The sequence below is a fragment of the Telopea speciosissima genome, chromosome 3 (genome assembly GCF_018873765.1).
Source record: "Telopea speciosissima isolate NSW1024214 ecotype Mountain lineage chromosome 3, Tspe_v1, whole genome shotgun sequence".
Lineage (NCBI taxonomy): Eukaryota > Viridiplantae > Streptophyta > Magnoliopsida > Proteales > Proteaceae > Telopea > Telopea speciosissima.
This window is the reverse complement of record NC_057918.1, coordinates 67,990,609-68,005,646: the sequence shown is the minus strand read 5'-3', so window position 1 is coordinate 68,005,646 and position 15,038 is coordinate 67,990,609. Positions and strand designations below refer to the sequence as shown.

The window sequence follows — 15,038 nt, the reverse complement described above, 5'->3', positions numbered from 1 at the left end:
TGCATCCAATCGGTTCAATTGGTCTAATTTAAGTGAAGTAATCTTATTGGCTAGTAGGGAATCTTCTTTTATTTTAAGTAGTTTAAGTTGTTTTTAAGTCATTAGGGTCAATTGAGTCTTTTTATACTTTTTGAATTGTTTTAAAACACTTAATTGTACCTCTCCACGATTTTGGATGGAGATTAGAGTTGTATTAGTCCGAGGAATTAGGCCTTTGGCCTTTTATTTAATAAGAGATCGTGGGAGAGGCTCCCCCACCTAATTATGTTTAAAAAAAATCGTGCTTTGCTGTTGGCCTTTGCTGCTGCTGCTTCTCTTTGCTGAGAATTGCCTTGTGAGTAATATCAAGATTGCCTTGTGAGTAATATCAAGGTGAGGGCTGGTGGACTTCGGCGACTCCTTGCATCTTGTAGATCGGGAGGTCATTTTTCTGCAAGTTATCCTTCTCTTCTTCTCCCCCCCCATCTAACCTAATCGATCCCCCAAAACCCTAGCTTTTCTAAATACATTCCAGCATTCATCTTTCACCCATATTCATAAAAAATCAGACCATAACCTCTCCATACCAGTACCTCCACTCGATCTAACCTGCAGCCCAATCTGTCCATACCCTAAATCCCTCCATCACCATTAAAATCCAAAACCCTAAAACCTGCCCAGACCTAACCAGCCTACAGAATTTAACCCTATTACATTCGAACCTTCCCCATACTGCCCTTATCACTCGGCCAGAACCCCTGTCCAGAATTCCCTCTCCCAACCCTAAATTGATCTCTTTTCCTAAAACCTAAAACCCGAAACCCTAAACCTAAAATTTCTGAAATTTGAAAACTTATTCAAACCTAACCAAACCTAGTTCATTAAGACCTTTAAAACCTGCATATTAAAACCCTATAAACCCCATTACCATTATTTAACCCTAACCCTAATTTCTGCCCTAATTAGCCTAATGTGTCCCAATCGGCCAGCCTTGTTAGGTAACCCTATTCCCTTGGCTCCTAGTGGGATTACTCCTACCTAGGACTACATCACCCTCATTCGATGCTTCGTGGGTGTGGCATAGAATTTTGCAAGTCAGGCACATCGCCATTACTGCCATCTCTTGCAGGATCAGTGATGGCCTTACCACCTCCCTTTGGCTTGACAAATGGCATCCCTCAGGTGTCTCTTCAGTTCTGAGCCCCCGAGAGATCTATTCCTCTGGGCTCGATAGACTCTCCTTGGTTGCCTCCATCATCTCCAGAGGTGCCTGGTTCCCTCCCCCCTGCTCTCCCCCTTTAGAGGACCTTTGGAGCTCCCTTCCTCCCATCCAGTCTGGGCACTGTGGTAGAGGGGACACGATTCTTTGGCTTTCATCCTCCTCAGGCAGCTTCAGCTCCCAATCAGCTTGGGATATGGTTGGACACAGAGGCTCACCCTACCGTTGGTATAAAGTTGTCTGGTTCAAAGGGCACATCCCTCGCCACAGCTTCACCTCTTGGTGAACCCTTTCAAACTGCCTCCCGACCGAGGCCTTCCTCATCCACCACCACATCCAGGTCTCTCCCCTTTGCTGCCTTTGCTGGAATGGGCAAGAAGATGCAAACCACCTGTTCTTCACTTGTCCCTTAGCTTCCTCCATTTGGAAACGAGTTTTGAGTTCTTGCTGGCCGGGCAGAAGAAGACCCCTCCCCATTCATCGTGAATGGCTTTAGATCGACATGACTTTTGGTAGGAAGACCGTTTGTGACTCAGTCAGCAAGCTTGCCTTTTGTGCCTCTATTTCTCGTATTTGGATGGAACTTAACCTTAGAAGATGGACTTCCAACTCTCGCTCCTTAGACAAGATTTGGAATGCCATCTTCTTTGATTTTTCCACTAAACTTGGTTCGCTTCCCCTAGCTCCTGTAAAGGATTCCCCAAGGAACAAGCTCATTGTTGTATCCAGGGTCTTCCTATATCCCTACTGCAGCCTGACCCGTATTAGGCTTGTTTGTCTTTTGTTTTTCTTTGCCCTCGGGCTTGTATATCCCTCTCTGTTTTTTTCGTAATATGTTTCATTATCCATCCAAAAAAAATAAAAAATTGCATCTTATTATATTGGAAGAGAATAGTTGCATCATATCTATTTATGGACCTTATTAAGTAGTGTTCTTTAGTTGAGAAATTTCCATTAAAGATGAACAGGAGGTTAGAAGGCAAAAGGGAGCAAGTAAGATTCGGGATGACTTGGTGTCCGGGCATTCACTTCCATTAACTGGGGTAGAGATTTATTTTTTAAGTTTATTTTATTGCTTGATCGTAATTTCATTTGTTACTCATCAAAAGGATAAAATAAGGTGGAAGTAGGATGATATTGTTTTCCAACTTCTTTCGAACTAAAAACTCTGCCTGTAGATCATCGTTGCTACAAATTTATTGAATCATGTGCTGTCATTCTGCATCACTTATTTCCCAAATTTTAGTTAGAAATTGTAAGATAGAAATGGATTCTAGACACTGCCAAACACTAAAACCATCATTGAGATAGACATTGATTTTATTTTCCCCCACTAATTCTTTTGGTATTCATAATCTTGTATTTCTTAAGCATGTCAAATTAGCTTCTGAATTTTGATGTTGCTTTTGGTTATCTAATTTTATAGTCGCATTCTCTGGTCTTTCAGAGGTTCAATATATTAACAATATGCCTCTATAGTGATGTAGAAAATCCTGTGGATGCTCAAATTCCATTCCTTCCTTCGGTTGAGGTTTTAGTAAAGGTTTTGCTGGTGCTTTCATCAGCTACGCTAGCTTCTGGTTCAAGTGCATGCTTCAGAATGATATTCTGCTCGCATCATCCCTTGATCGTAAGCAATGCAAACAGAGCTGCAGTATGGAGGGTAATCCACTCTTTCTCAAAATTGCTATTCGTTGGTGTTATTATTTCTAGGCTAAAGGTTGGGACCATCTCCTGTGCAACCAGCTGGGACCTTTAAAAGTGGGACTTACGCATAGAGATCTCTTTTTCTATGAACTGAAATCATTTTATTTGTTTCCCCAAATGTGTGTGGTATACAGAGTGACCTCTTTTGTTATCCTCTTCTCACCCCTCTTATTTACCTTGAGCCCTCAATTGAATTTAGTCTCTTATTTTTGTCTTCTCAACGTCAAGTTTGCATCTTGATGAGCGAACACATTTCTGAAGCTGTTCCTCTCTGTCTACTTACAGAGGCTCCAGAGGAATTTGAAGAGGCATGGGTTTGATATTGTTAACATTATTACTGCAGATGTTGGAATTGTGTGCAAGGTAAATTAGAAATTCTGGATAGCCTTTTAAGTCGAAATCTATATCATCAGTTACTAATTGTTCAATATTCTGTTGGAGTTTACTGCATTCCTTAGGTTATCTTGCAATTTGGTTTAACTCCTTTATGTATAGTTTGTTTTTGGATCTTTATCTTTCCATTTGCATGTGTTAAGAAGCCACAAGGGGTTTTCTGTAAATGTATTTTCTGTTCAGACTCTTATGTATAAATACACATATGTCAGGGTGTTTATCATAATTATCAAGAATATACTTTATTATAAATATGATACTTCACTGAGGATTAGTTTAACTTCTCTAATCGGTTTGACCTCTTGTATTTTATTCTTCTTTTCCTCTTTTTCTCTACTTTCTTCTCTTGGGAAGACTAGATATTGGTTATTCTTGATTTGATTTTGTTACAGCATGTATGGAAAAGTTTGACGGTTCAAGTCTATTAATACGAGATACAGATTTTGGTTTAGTTTTAAATTAATTTTTGTCTTGATTTATCAGATGTAGAGGTTATAGCAAAGATTCTCTATATTGAATTGCCTCTATCAAACTCTTACTCACCTAGAAGAGTCGAGGAATAGCATTGAGGTTTTTTTTTTTTTTTTTTTGTTTTTTTAATTTTAAAATTATAGTAGGAATCCTTATTAGTACTGTTGTGATTTGGGGAATGATGGCTTGTCAGTGTGACGGCAGTCAGACTTTATTTATAATAGAATAGAATGAGTACAAGTACAGTAATGACCCTAGGACAATTCTACCCTTATACCCATATTACAACACTCCCCCTCAAGTTGGTGCATAGATGTCAAATATGCCCAACTTGCACACAAGAGGATGAAAGACTACTACTAAGTCCTTTAGTGAAAACATAAGCTAAATGATCACCGGACTTAACAAAAGGAACACACATAACACCCTGCTCTAACGTTTCCTTGATGAAGTGTCGTTCAATCTCCACATGCTTCGTCCTTTCATGTTGAACATGATTATGAACAATACTAATGGCTGATTTACTATCACAATATAGCATGATAGGTAGTTGAACTGCACCACCGAGATCGTGGAGAAGACTCTGAAGCTACAGTAGTTCCCAAATACCGTGGGCCATGGCACAGAACTCTGCCTCAGCACTAGATCAAGCAACCACGGTTTGCTTCTTGCTACGCTAGGTGACAAGATTGCCACCAATATAAGGTACAATAGCTAGATGTAGACCTCCGATCATCATGAGAACCAGCCCAATACGCATCTGTAAAAGCTTCAAAACCTATGTTACCATGAGAAGAAAAGAGCACACCTTTCCCTGGAGCTGACTTCAGATATCATAGGATTTGAAACACAGCCTCTAAGTGTGTAAAATAGCGGTCATGCATGTACTGGCTGACCATACTCACAACATAAGTTATGTCTGGCCGAGTATGCGAAAGGTAAATCAATCTCCCAACCAATCTCTGATATCATCCTTTATCAACTGGTTCACCATCCGTACTTTTGAGATGGGCATTGGCCTCAAGAGGTGTATCTGTAGGTTTGCAGCCTAATATCCCGGTCTCGGATAAGTGATCAAGGGTATACTTCTGTTGAGATAGGAAGATACATCGTGTGGAGCGAGTAACCTCATTAACGAGGAAATACTGTAGCTTTCCCAAATCTTTAATCTCAAATTCTTTTGTCAAATAGGCCTTCAGTTGAGATATTTTAGCAGGATCACTTCTAGTGACAATAAAAGTAGTAATGTGATCACCTGATTTCTTGATGAACAGTGTATGATTAGCATTGCTTTGTCTATATCCATTTGAGAATATAGCCTTGTGGAAACGTCCAAACCTAGCCCTGAGTGATTGCTTCAAGCCATACAATGCCCGTTTCAATTTGCAAACTTTTCCTTGAGTTTCCTTGCAAGAAAAACCAAGGGGAATCTTCATATAGACTTCCTCCTCAAGCTCACCATGAAGAAATAGAGTGAGAAACCAATGATAGCTAAAAATAGAGACACAACTGATAGGGCCCCGCACATTTGAATGTATTAAAAGAAAAGGAGCCGAACTTTTATTATCAGAAGTAGGATAAACATGATGAGTTTGCTTGGCAAAAACACAAGCATCACAAAAGAAATCATTCGGATTACAACGTTGAACTAAACTTGGAAAAACTTTAACTAAGGTGCTGAGAGGAGGATGACCTAGACACCGATGCCATAGATGCAACTCGGATAAAGCAGAGGAAGATGAATCAGTTTGATGAGCATGTGTTTTGATAGTGGAAGTGGAAGGAGAACCAATTTCTAGCAAGTATAAGCCACCATGCACTCTACCACTGCCAATTGGTTTCTCTATCACCAAGTCCTGAAAGACACAATGAGAAGGGAAATCACTTTACAATTCAGATCTTGAAGACTACAAATAGAAAGAAGATTAGTAGAGAAATTGGGAACATGTAACACAAAAGATAGTGATAACAAGGAGTAGCACTGAATGGAGCCCTTTCCAGAGAGTGGAGAGAGAGTACCATCGGCAACCCAAACTTTGTCTTTACCTGAACACAGAGAATATGAAGAAAATTGATTGGAAGACCTGGTCATATGGTTAGTGACCCCTACCTCAATTATATACAACTGAGGCATAGTGACAATTGAAAGAAATACTTGAATGGGCAAAGTTGGAGTCGGACGTGAGTATGTGACTGGCACAGAGGCAGCAGACGATGAAGGTGAGGATGAGGGCTCTAACTTGGTCATCAGACGCTTGAGAATCAGCAGCTCGTCCTGTGATAAAGAAGGACCCATTGGGGCAACATCAGATGTCTCAGAGTGGTGTACATGGGACTGGTTGGATCAACCACGAATATGACCACGAGAAGAATGGTGAGACGACCATGAAGTTTCCAGCAATGTTCCCTGGTGGCTGGTATGTCGCTCGTTACCACAATAATCTCACTCGACTGCTTCCTTGTCAGTAGTAGCACGGTCACTAGAATGTGTGAAACCGCCTTGAGATTGTGATAGAGGTCCTGAGTATAGGGCTGATGGCTCCTGTGATATGGGTTGCAGCATTTTGAGTATGGAGGTTGTCTTCTAATTGAACCATAGCATATGATTGCTCTAGATATGGAAAAGGGTCACGCCTAAGAACATGAGCACGAATTTGATCGTACTCCACATTGAGACCCACCAAGAAATAATAGAGTAATAGACATAGAGCTTGTTTTCACGCTTCTTGAAGCTAGTACCGTCTGCAGAACAAGTGGCCTAAAAGTCCTCATAAAAATCCAACTTCTGCCATATTCCATGTAACTCGAGAGTAGTATTGGGATAATGACATCTCCTTTTTTTTTGGTTTCATGTATTTTCTTCCTCAATTCATAGACCTGAGCGTCATTCCCAACTTGAGAATATGTGTCCTTGGCAGCCTTCCTAATCTTGGCAGCAGTATCCAACAGCAGATAAGCCCGTGCAATATTAGGCTGCTTCGAATTGATGAGGAATGACATCACCAAAGAGTTGTCAGAACTCCATTTTTTTTCAGAGACGGACCAGCAGTAGTAGGCTTCTCAGATTCACCTGTCAGATACATGGAAAACCGCAGGAGTCGAATGACAAGAAAAAGATCGAAACCAGTAAACCACATCACGTAATTGCTCCCATCAGACTTGATAGAGCTAACAGGGATTGAAGGAAAGTCACTATGATTCATTCCATCAGTTCCAGTTGATGCAGTTGTGATGTCCGACATGACTGCTGATCTCAAATAAATAAAATTCTTTGAGAAGAAGTATCTCTACCATATGCTACATCAAGGGCAGCAACATGAACAAACTCGGATAACTTGAGTGAAGTGCTGCAGCATTAAATCTTTGCAATGAACAATGAGAAGTCACACATAAGATAATCCTCGATCAGTAAAGAAAGATAACCCTCGGTGGGAAGGAGATCACCACCGAGGGCTTGGAACCATTCTCGGCTCGAGAAGAGGTGATGCTAGGGAGATGACGACACTTTTGGTACAGGGTTTGGATCCCAAGGTGAATCCTTGCTCTGATACCATGTTGTGATTTGGGGAATGATGGCTTGTCAGTGTGACAGCGGCCTGGCTTTATTTATAATAGAATAGACTGAGTACAAGTATAGTAATGCCCCTAGGACAATTCTACACTTATACCCATATATATATTTTTTAACCCAAATATTACCTGGGACCCAGGACAGGTCCTAGACTTTTATTAAACTCCAAAAAGAATAAATGAATACACGAGGGGGACACTTAAACCCATATTACAAGTATATATCTGGTGTATTTATGAATGATGCCTTTTCTGCCTGTTTGGTGGTTGATACAGAAAATACTCTTGGATTTTGATACCGAGTAATTCCAACTATAATGAAACTTGTGAAAAACATTGAAAATGAAAATAACATAATTTGTTTAAGTGCTAATGAGTGTTTATCACTTCCTTAATTGATGTACTAGCAGTCATTTTTTGAATGAAAATTTTGTTTCATTTTTATTGTGTATCTTCCTCCACCAGTTCTGTTAACTTGGTAGTTTGTTTATATTTTGTTGGCAGAACTTGCACATGTTGTTTTCTACTATTAACATTACACATCGGCATGTATTGTTTTGCAGGATGTACTTGGACCAATGGGTTTAATGAGTTCTAATCCTCTAGAACGCGAAGCAGCTATTTGTTCCCTCTCAACGTTGATGTCTATAACTCCCAAAGACACATATTTAGAGTTTGAGAAGGTCAAATGCTTAGTTTGTACTTCAGTTCAGTAGTTCTCTAATTCTGGCGAAATAATTGACTTTATGGTTGTTAAATGCTGACTGTTTGAACGTTATTTTTCATGCCAGCACTTGAACCATCTCCCGGATTGTTCTCTACATGATACTCTCTCAAGTAGTGATATTCTGGTAATTATTACGAATTATCTTGTTGAATCTGATTAATTTTTTCCATGAGATTGAAAAAGAAAATTTTATTAAATATTGAGCTTCTCACTGTAGAATATTTTCCTTGATCTCTCCGCATGAATTTGTTTCCTCACTACATGCTTGAAGTTTAAGTGCTTTCTACTCTTTTGGACAATAACCCAGATGGCCACTTGAACGTATTTCAATTAGGAAGTTTCAAAATGCACCTCATCTCCAAGTAATTTTACCCTGTAAATTTCAATGCAACTTTGGCCTTTGAAATTATGGCACCACCTCTTGTATTCAGGTTGATGCTGCAGGAATGATAAATAGTTAAATTTATAATTCTCTTTGCTAACCTGCTATAATATACTAACTTTTTTCTGAATAGGGAGGATTTTTTTTTTTGGATGAATGAATAGGGAGGATTTATGGAGGCGCTTTAGCGTTTTTGGTTGTTTGTTTCGGGATAAATAACAATGTTATTGATGGAATAGGAATACAAGCTAAGGATCAACAGTAGACATCAGAACCCCTAAGTTCCATTGCCCTAAAGATAACAGAAAACCCAGATCATGAAGGAATATACTGCCCGTAACATAATCTTGGTCTCACTATCCCATGTATAGCCAATTCGTCAGCCAGCTCAGTTGCTGCCGTCAGCTTCCATTGAAGAGCGAGAAGCAACGAAAAGACTGCATACAAATTTTTCTAATGAGATGAGAGTAGCTCCTTTTGCCTTACTTTAGAGAGCTGAATGCATCGAAGCACATTGTCTGAAGACCACCTACAATTGCATTAGGATTATCCCATTTTCCCTTACATTTCCATTCCAGTCCTTAAGGCCAACAACTTTGCTGGAGTGGAATGGAGTCTCCCATTGAACCAGAGAACACCTGTGCCACGTAGCCAACCATCTCATCTTATTATTATTCCACCTATTCCCGAAATCTCCAGATTTGCAAGGGAACAACCATCCACATTCAGTTTAACCTCTCCATCAGGTGGATGCTGCCAAGAACGAGGGTCCTATTTATCACTAATGAAAGCCTTGAACTTTAATTCCACTTAGAGGTGAAGGAGCTACAGCTGTGTAGGAAAGTCATTTCTTGGTTATATATGTAACAATTCCAAGAATAAGAAATCAGTACAGTACCTGCACATGTGTGGAGAAGGAGAAGAGAGGATAAGAGGAGAAGAGAAGAGAAGACAGCAAAGGAAACATCGTTGGGATCAGAATACCCAAACCATGATCCCCAATTCTTATTTTTAAGATATTATGTATGCTATTATAAATAGGGACATACTTCACATAAGCCTACCAATAAGAATTATGTGAACCACTTTACCTGCGATACACCTTATTAATACTCACCCTCAAGTTGGAACAAAGATATCATCCATGCTCAACTTGGAACACCCTTGGAGAAAAACATTCTAAAACAAATCTTTGGTAAACATATGATCAAGTTGATTTGTAGATCTAAGAAATGGTGTAGAAACCAATTGCTGCATCACAATATTTCACAGGAAATGACATTCAACTTCAATATGTTTGGTATGTTCATGAAAGACTGGATTACTAGCAATGTACATAGCAGTTTGATTGTCACAGTACATATCCATAGGCTTGTTGGTTGTAAAACCAAGTTCCTGGTTAAGAGATTTTAACAACATAAACTTAGTTGCAGTGTGAGCCATAACCCTATACTCAGCCTCAGCACTATACAGAGCTGCTGTAATTTGTTTCTTACTCCTCCACCTAACAAGATTACCTCCAACAAATGTACAATATCCTGTAATTGACCTCCGATCTCCATCAGTGCCAGCCCAGTTGGAATCAGAATAATTGACAATATCAGCATGACCATTGTAAATAATTTTTTTCCCTGGAACACCCTTAAGATACTTGAGGATATGATATGCTGCCTTCCAATGAGTGTAGTTGGGTTTCTACATGAACTGAATGATAACACCAACAACAAATGAAAGTAAGATATATAAGTTTACCAACCAATCATCAGTACTGATGTTTGTCTACTAATTCCTTCGTCACAAGTCCCAAAATTTTGTTGGGGATCCATAAGAGTATCAACAGGCTTACAATCCAACATTCCAGTGTCAGTCAAAAGGTCAATACCATATTTTCTCTAAGAGAAATTATACCTTTTTTTTTTTTTTTGCTATTAACAACTTTAATTCCCAGAAAATGTTGGAGAACCCCCCAAATCTTTCATCTGAAAGTTTTACTGTGAATAGGCCTTTACATCTTCTATACCAAAAGGGTCATTGCCAGAAACAATGATGTCATCGTCATAAATCACCAACTTAATTACCTGGGAACCTTGACGATGAGAAAATACAGAAACCCACAACCAGATACAACTTTACTAAACTTAAAAAACCATGCCTGCGGTGACTGCTTCAAACCATAGATTACCTTGCGAAGCTGATAGATTTTTTGTGCATTCTTCTCCTGAGCAACATTTTTGATATCAAGCTGAAAGAGAGGCCATTCATGATTAACAACCATATAGATAAGAACACGAATAGAATTTAAGGCAGGCAACATGAGAGAGTTTCAAAATAATCAATGCCATATGAAGTGTAACCTTTAGCGACCAAGCGAGATTCAGATGTTCAACAATCATCAGGGTTATACTTAATAGTATACAGTATACCCCAAACAACACTTCACAAGATTCTTATCAGAGGAAAATCGGTTAGATTTCAGGTCTGACGACTAACCGAGCATCCATTTCCATGTCCATAGCTGATTTTCAACCGAGATAAGATAGTGCTTCTTGATAATTGTTAGATATTGAGTGGGTAGACAAAGGCAAAGCAAAAGTACAAGTTGAAAAAGGATTTTGTGAAACAGAAACATACTGAGCGATAGTATATGTAATAATAGTCTTTTGTATGCATTAACGAGTACCTTTACAAGGGGCAATAGGAAGATCAGCAGAGAGAGGTGGAGGACCTTCAGACAAAGAATCTGACTGTGGAGAGAGCGGGAGAGGAGTGACTGTAACTGTTGAAGACTGCTTCGGACGGTGCTTGTGTACTTGTAATGGTACTGATCATGATGGAGAAGGTGAATCATCCAAAAGAAGCAACTCAAGAATGTGAGGAGAAGTAGTGAATTCAGGTTTGAAGTCACGTCCCTCAGTAGAAAAGTATGCGGTATTTTCAAGAACTGTGACACCAGCACTAGTAAAATGCTGAGGAGTAGAATGCTCCTTTACGAGAGATTACATGTTGGTGAAGCTGGTTCTCCCCCTTCCTCCCTGCCGGAGCCCCGATTACTTCCTCCCTGCCTGTTTCCCCCTCTCGTACCTCTCCTCCTTCTCCCTCCCCTTTGAACCCCTCGCTCCCTCCTTCCCTGCCTTGGTCCTTGCTGCTTTCCTCTCCCAGCTCTACTAGTGTTGACGGCCTTCCTTTGCGCTTTGTTCCCCCCTCTTCAGTGGGCTCCTCGAAGGTGGCCGTATGTCCTGCTGACTTGCTTGCTGATGAAGCTCTTCTCTGGGAGAACTGTCTGGTCAGGAACTTCTTGGGTCCTCGACCACCCTTCCCTGTCGTCAAGACCTCTCTGTCCAAGCAATGGCGTCCACAGGGTTCCTTGGACACCTTCCTTCTCGACAATGGATTTTTCATTTTCAAATTCTCCTCTCCTCTTGACAAGTCTCGAGCCCTCGAGGGTGGTCCCTGGCTTGTGGGGAAGAAGCCTATTTTCCTTCGTCATTGGCATAGGCAGCTGCTACTCACGAAAGTGGATTTTTCTTCCATTCCTCTCTGGATTTCTTTACCTGGTCTGCCCCTTCACTTCTGGTGCACAGATGGGCTTCGACACATTGGCTCTGTTCGAGGGAAGCCTCTGTTCTCCGATGTCAGAACCAGGCGCAAAGACCGTCTGGCATACACAAGAATTTGTGTTGAGGTCTCTGCTCATGACTTCCTCCATGCCTTCATTACTATCCATGATGGAGACGACTTCTCCTTTGAGCAAGAAGTTCATTATGAATGGAAACCCCCCCAGTGCTCTGTCTGCAAGGTGTTTGGCCATGATTCTCACCTCTGTGCTCCGGTTGCAAAGGACACGGCTGTGACTGGAGTGGCCGTTGAAAACCCAGGCCCTACAGTGGCTGCTGAAAATTCTGAGGGAGCGAAAAACACTTCGAATGCTTTTTCCGCCCTAGACGGTGATGCTCTTACCACTGGAAATGCTGTCGACAATGCTCAGCGCCTTCCTCGTCACATATCCTCCTCTCGAGGCAGGCCGAGAACCAGGCACCGGCGTCGGAACTACAAACCTGTGGAGAGACCTGCAACCTTGACCACTAAAGACCTGTCGCTGTCGAAATCCCAACCTGGATGAGATCCTTAGAATCATTTCAGCCTGCTTAAGTCTGAAGATGACCAGGAGCTTCTCTCTTGCCCCGATAAACCCCTTTTTGAGGTTACTCCTCTGAGCAGGTCTAGGATGACGGATTCTGCTGCAGTCGAAGTTTCCTCTCCTGGCACCGACCGGGTTGCAGTTCCCCTCTATCCCCTGACGGAGCCTTCTTCTTCGGGAATCCTCCCTTTTACCTCTCGCGATCTCGTCTCGACTTCCTCTTTACCCTCTGCAGCCAAAAGCCCCCTTTTATTTGTCTCTTGTCCTTTGTAGATTAACGTTGTCCCTTTGGGCCCCACCCTTTTACCCTCTAAGCCCTCATCCCAACCGGCTGGGTCTGTTTCCGGTTCCCTTTTTAGTAACCCGGCTTCTTTGGTGGGTCCCTATGCTTTTAACCCGACTGGATCTGGGGCGGGTCAAGCTTTCAACCCGGCTGCCTCTTCTTCTTCTTCGCCCGTCTTCCCCCCTAGCTCGACTCCTTCTGCTACCAGAAAACCCCGCCTCCCTCTCACCTCTGTCTCTCCTCTCGGCAGATCCTACCGTCATCGTCACCATAGCGAAACTCGTTTTTGCTCTGTTCTGGCTCGCCTGCTTGAGTCTTCGCTGCCCCTGCTCCCTCTCCCTCCATGATGCTTGACACCATTTGTAATGTTCGAGGGTTGAATTCCCCCTCGAAACAAGCCGCTGTTCGTTCGAGCATTCGCTCCTCTCGCTCTTGTTTCTGTTGCCTTCTTGAAACCCATATCAAAGAACAAAATTCCCTTAAAATCCTCTCCTCCATTGCCCCAGGTTGGTCCTTGATTTTCAATTATTCCTCCCACCCCAACGGCAGAATTTGGATCATCTGGGACTGATCAAAAATCTCTGTCTCGCTTTCTTCCTCCTCTTCCCAGCTTCTTCACACTTCCTTCTCAACTTGCCAAGGTAGCTTTTCTTTCTTTCTCACTGTGGTCTATGCCCACAACTGCCCTGCTATTCGTGCCCCTTTATGGGCTGACCTCATGTCCATTGCCTCTCTCACTGCCAAACACCCTAGGGGCTTGGGAGGGGATTTTAATGTTATCCGTTACAGCAATGAAAAACAAGGTGGGGGTCCGGTGGATATAGATGCTATGGATTCCTTCAATGAGTGCATTGAAGACTTAGGGGCAAATGATCTCAGTTGGGCAGGTTTCCCTCTTACTTGGTCCAACAAAAGAGCTGGTTCCAACCATATTGCTTGTAAGCTAGACAGAGTGCTAGTTAATGAAGAATTACTGTCTTCCTTCCCCTCCTCTCATGCTTATTTTGACAACCCGGGCCTCTCTGACCACTCTCCTATCTCCCTAACCATCCAGCCATTCTCCTCCTTTGGTCCTAAACCCTTCAAGTACTTTGACATGTGGTCTTCTCATCCTACCTTCTTGCCTCTGGTCCTTGAAGCTTGGCACAAGCCTGTTTTCTCCTTCTCCAATCCCCTTCTTGCTTTTTCCAAAAGACTCAAGAATGTCAAAGCAGCTCTCAAGGCTTGGAACCTAAATACCTTTGGAAATATTTCTCTCTAGGTGGCTGACTGCAAAGACAAGCTGGCTGCTATCCAGCTTCGGCTTCAATCTGATCTTCACAATGGCCCTTTTGCTGTTGAAGAGAAAGAAACCTCAATTGAGCTCACTACCTTGCTTGCTAGGGAAGAAAGCTTTCTCAAGCAAAAGTCTAGAATCAAGTGGTTAGATCTTGGGGACTCGAACACAGCCTACTTCCACCGTTTTGTGAAAGCAAGAGCCAATGTTAATTCCATTTCTCAGCTCTCTAGGCCGGATGGCTCTCTTGTCACTTCTGTGGATGGTATCAAAGGTTTGGCTGTCCAGCACTTTAAAGATCTCTTCAACAACCAACAGTTGAACCAATCCCCCATCCCCGATGATCTGCTCAACAAGTTTGTTGCAGCTGAGCAGCATGACTCCTTGTGTGCCATTCCCAATAAAGAGAAAATTTTCGCAGCAGTTCACTCCATTAAGGTTAATGGGGCCCCGGGCCCTGATGGTTTTAGTATGGGCTTCTTTCTTGACTGCTGGGACATCATCAAATCTGATCTCATTGTAGCCATTAGAAGTTTCATCTTCAACCCCAGTCAGATCAAGAGCATCAATCATACCTTCCTCTGTCTCATCCCCAAAAAGGAAGGGGCAAATGCCATGAATGACTACAGGCCCATAGCTCTTTGCAACTTGCTCTACAAGTTTATAGCCAAGATTCTTGCTCGTCGTTTAAAAGGTGTTGTGGACCCGCTAGTCAGTAACAATCAGTCAGCCTTTATCCTTGGAAGAAATATTGCGGACAACATCCTTTTATGCCACGACATTGTGAGAGGTTTTGACAGGAAAAACCATGCTCCCTCTATCCTTATGAAGATCGACATTCATAAGGCTTTTGACACTCTCAGATGGGATTTTATAGCTCAAGTTTTGACCAA

At 41.8% G+C, this 15,038-nt stretch overlaps 1 protein-coding gene across 2 annotated transcripts in view; it reads left to right on the top strand.

Annotated features, from left to right (window-relative positions):
* The window catches only part of LOC122653813 (protein ILITYHIA), a 169,063-nt gene that overhangs the window by 40,716 nt on the left and 113,309 nt on the right, over positions 1 to 15,038 (top strand). For both annotated transcript variants that reach the window (XM_043847758.1, XM_043847757.1), the window contains exons 12-15: positions 2,678 to 2,861; positions 3,191 to 3,268; positions 7,903 to 8,022; positions 8,131 to 8,190. In XM_043847758.1, coding sequence (XP_043703693.1) covers positions 2,678 to 2,861; positions 3,191 to 3,268; positions 7,903 to 8,022; positions 8,131 to 8,190 — 442 coding nt within the window. The remainder of the gene's footprint in view (positions 1 to 2,677; positions 2,862 to 3,190; positions 3,269 to 7,902; positions 8,023 to 8,130; positions 8,191 to 15,038) is intronic.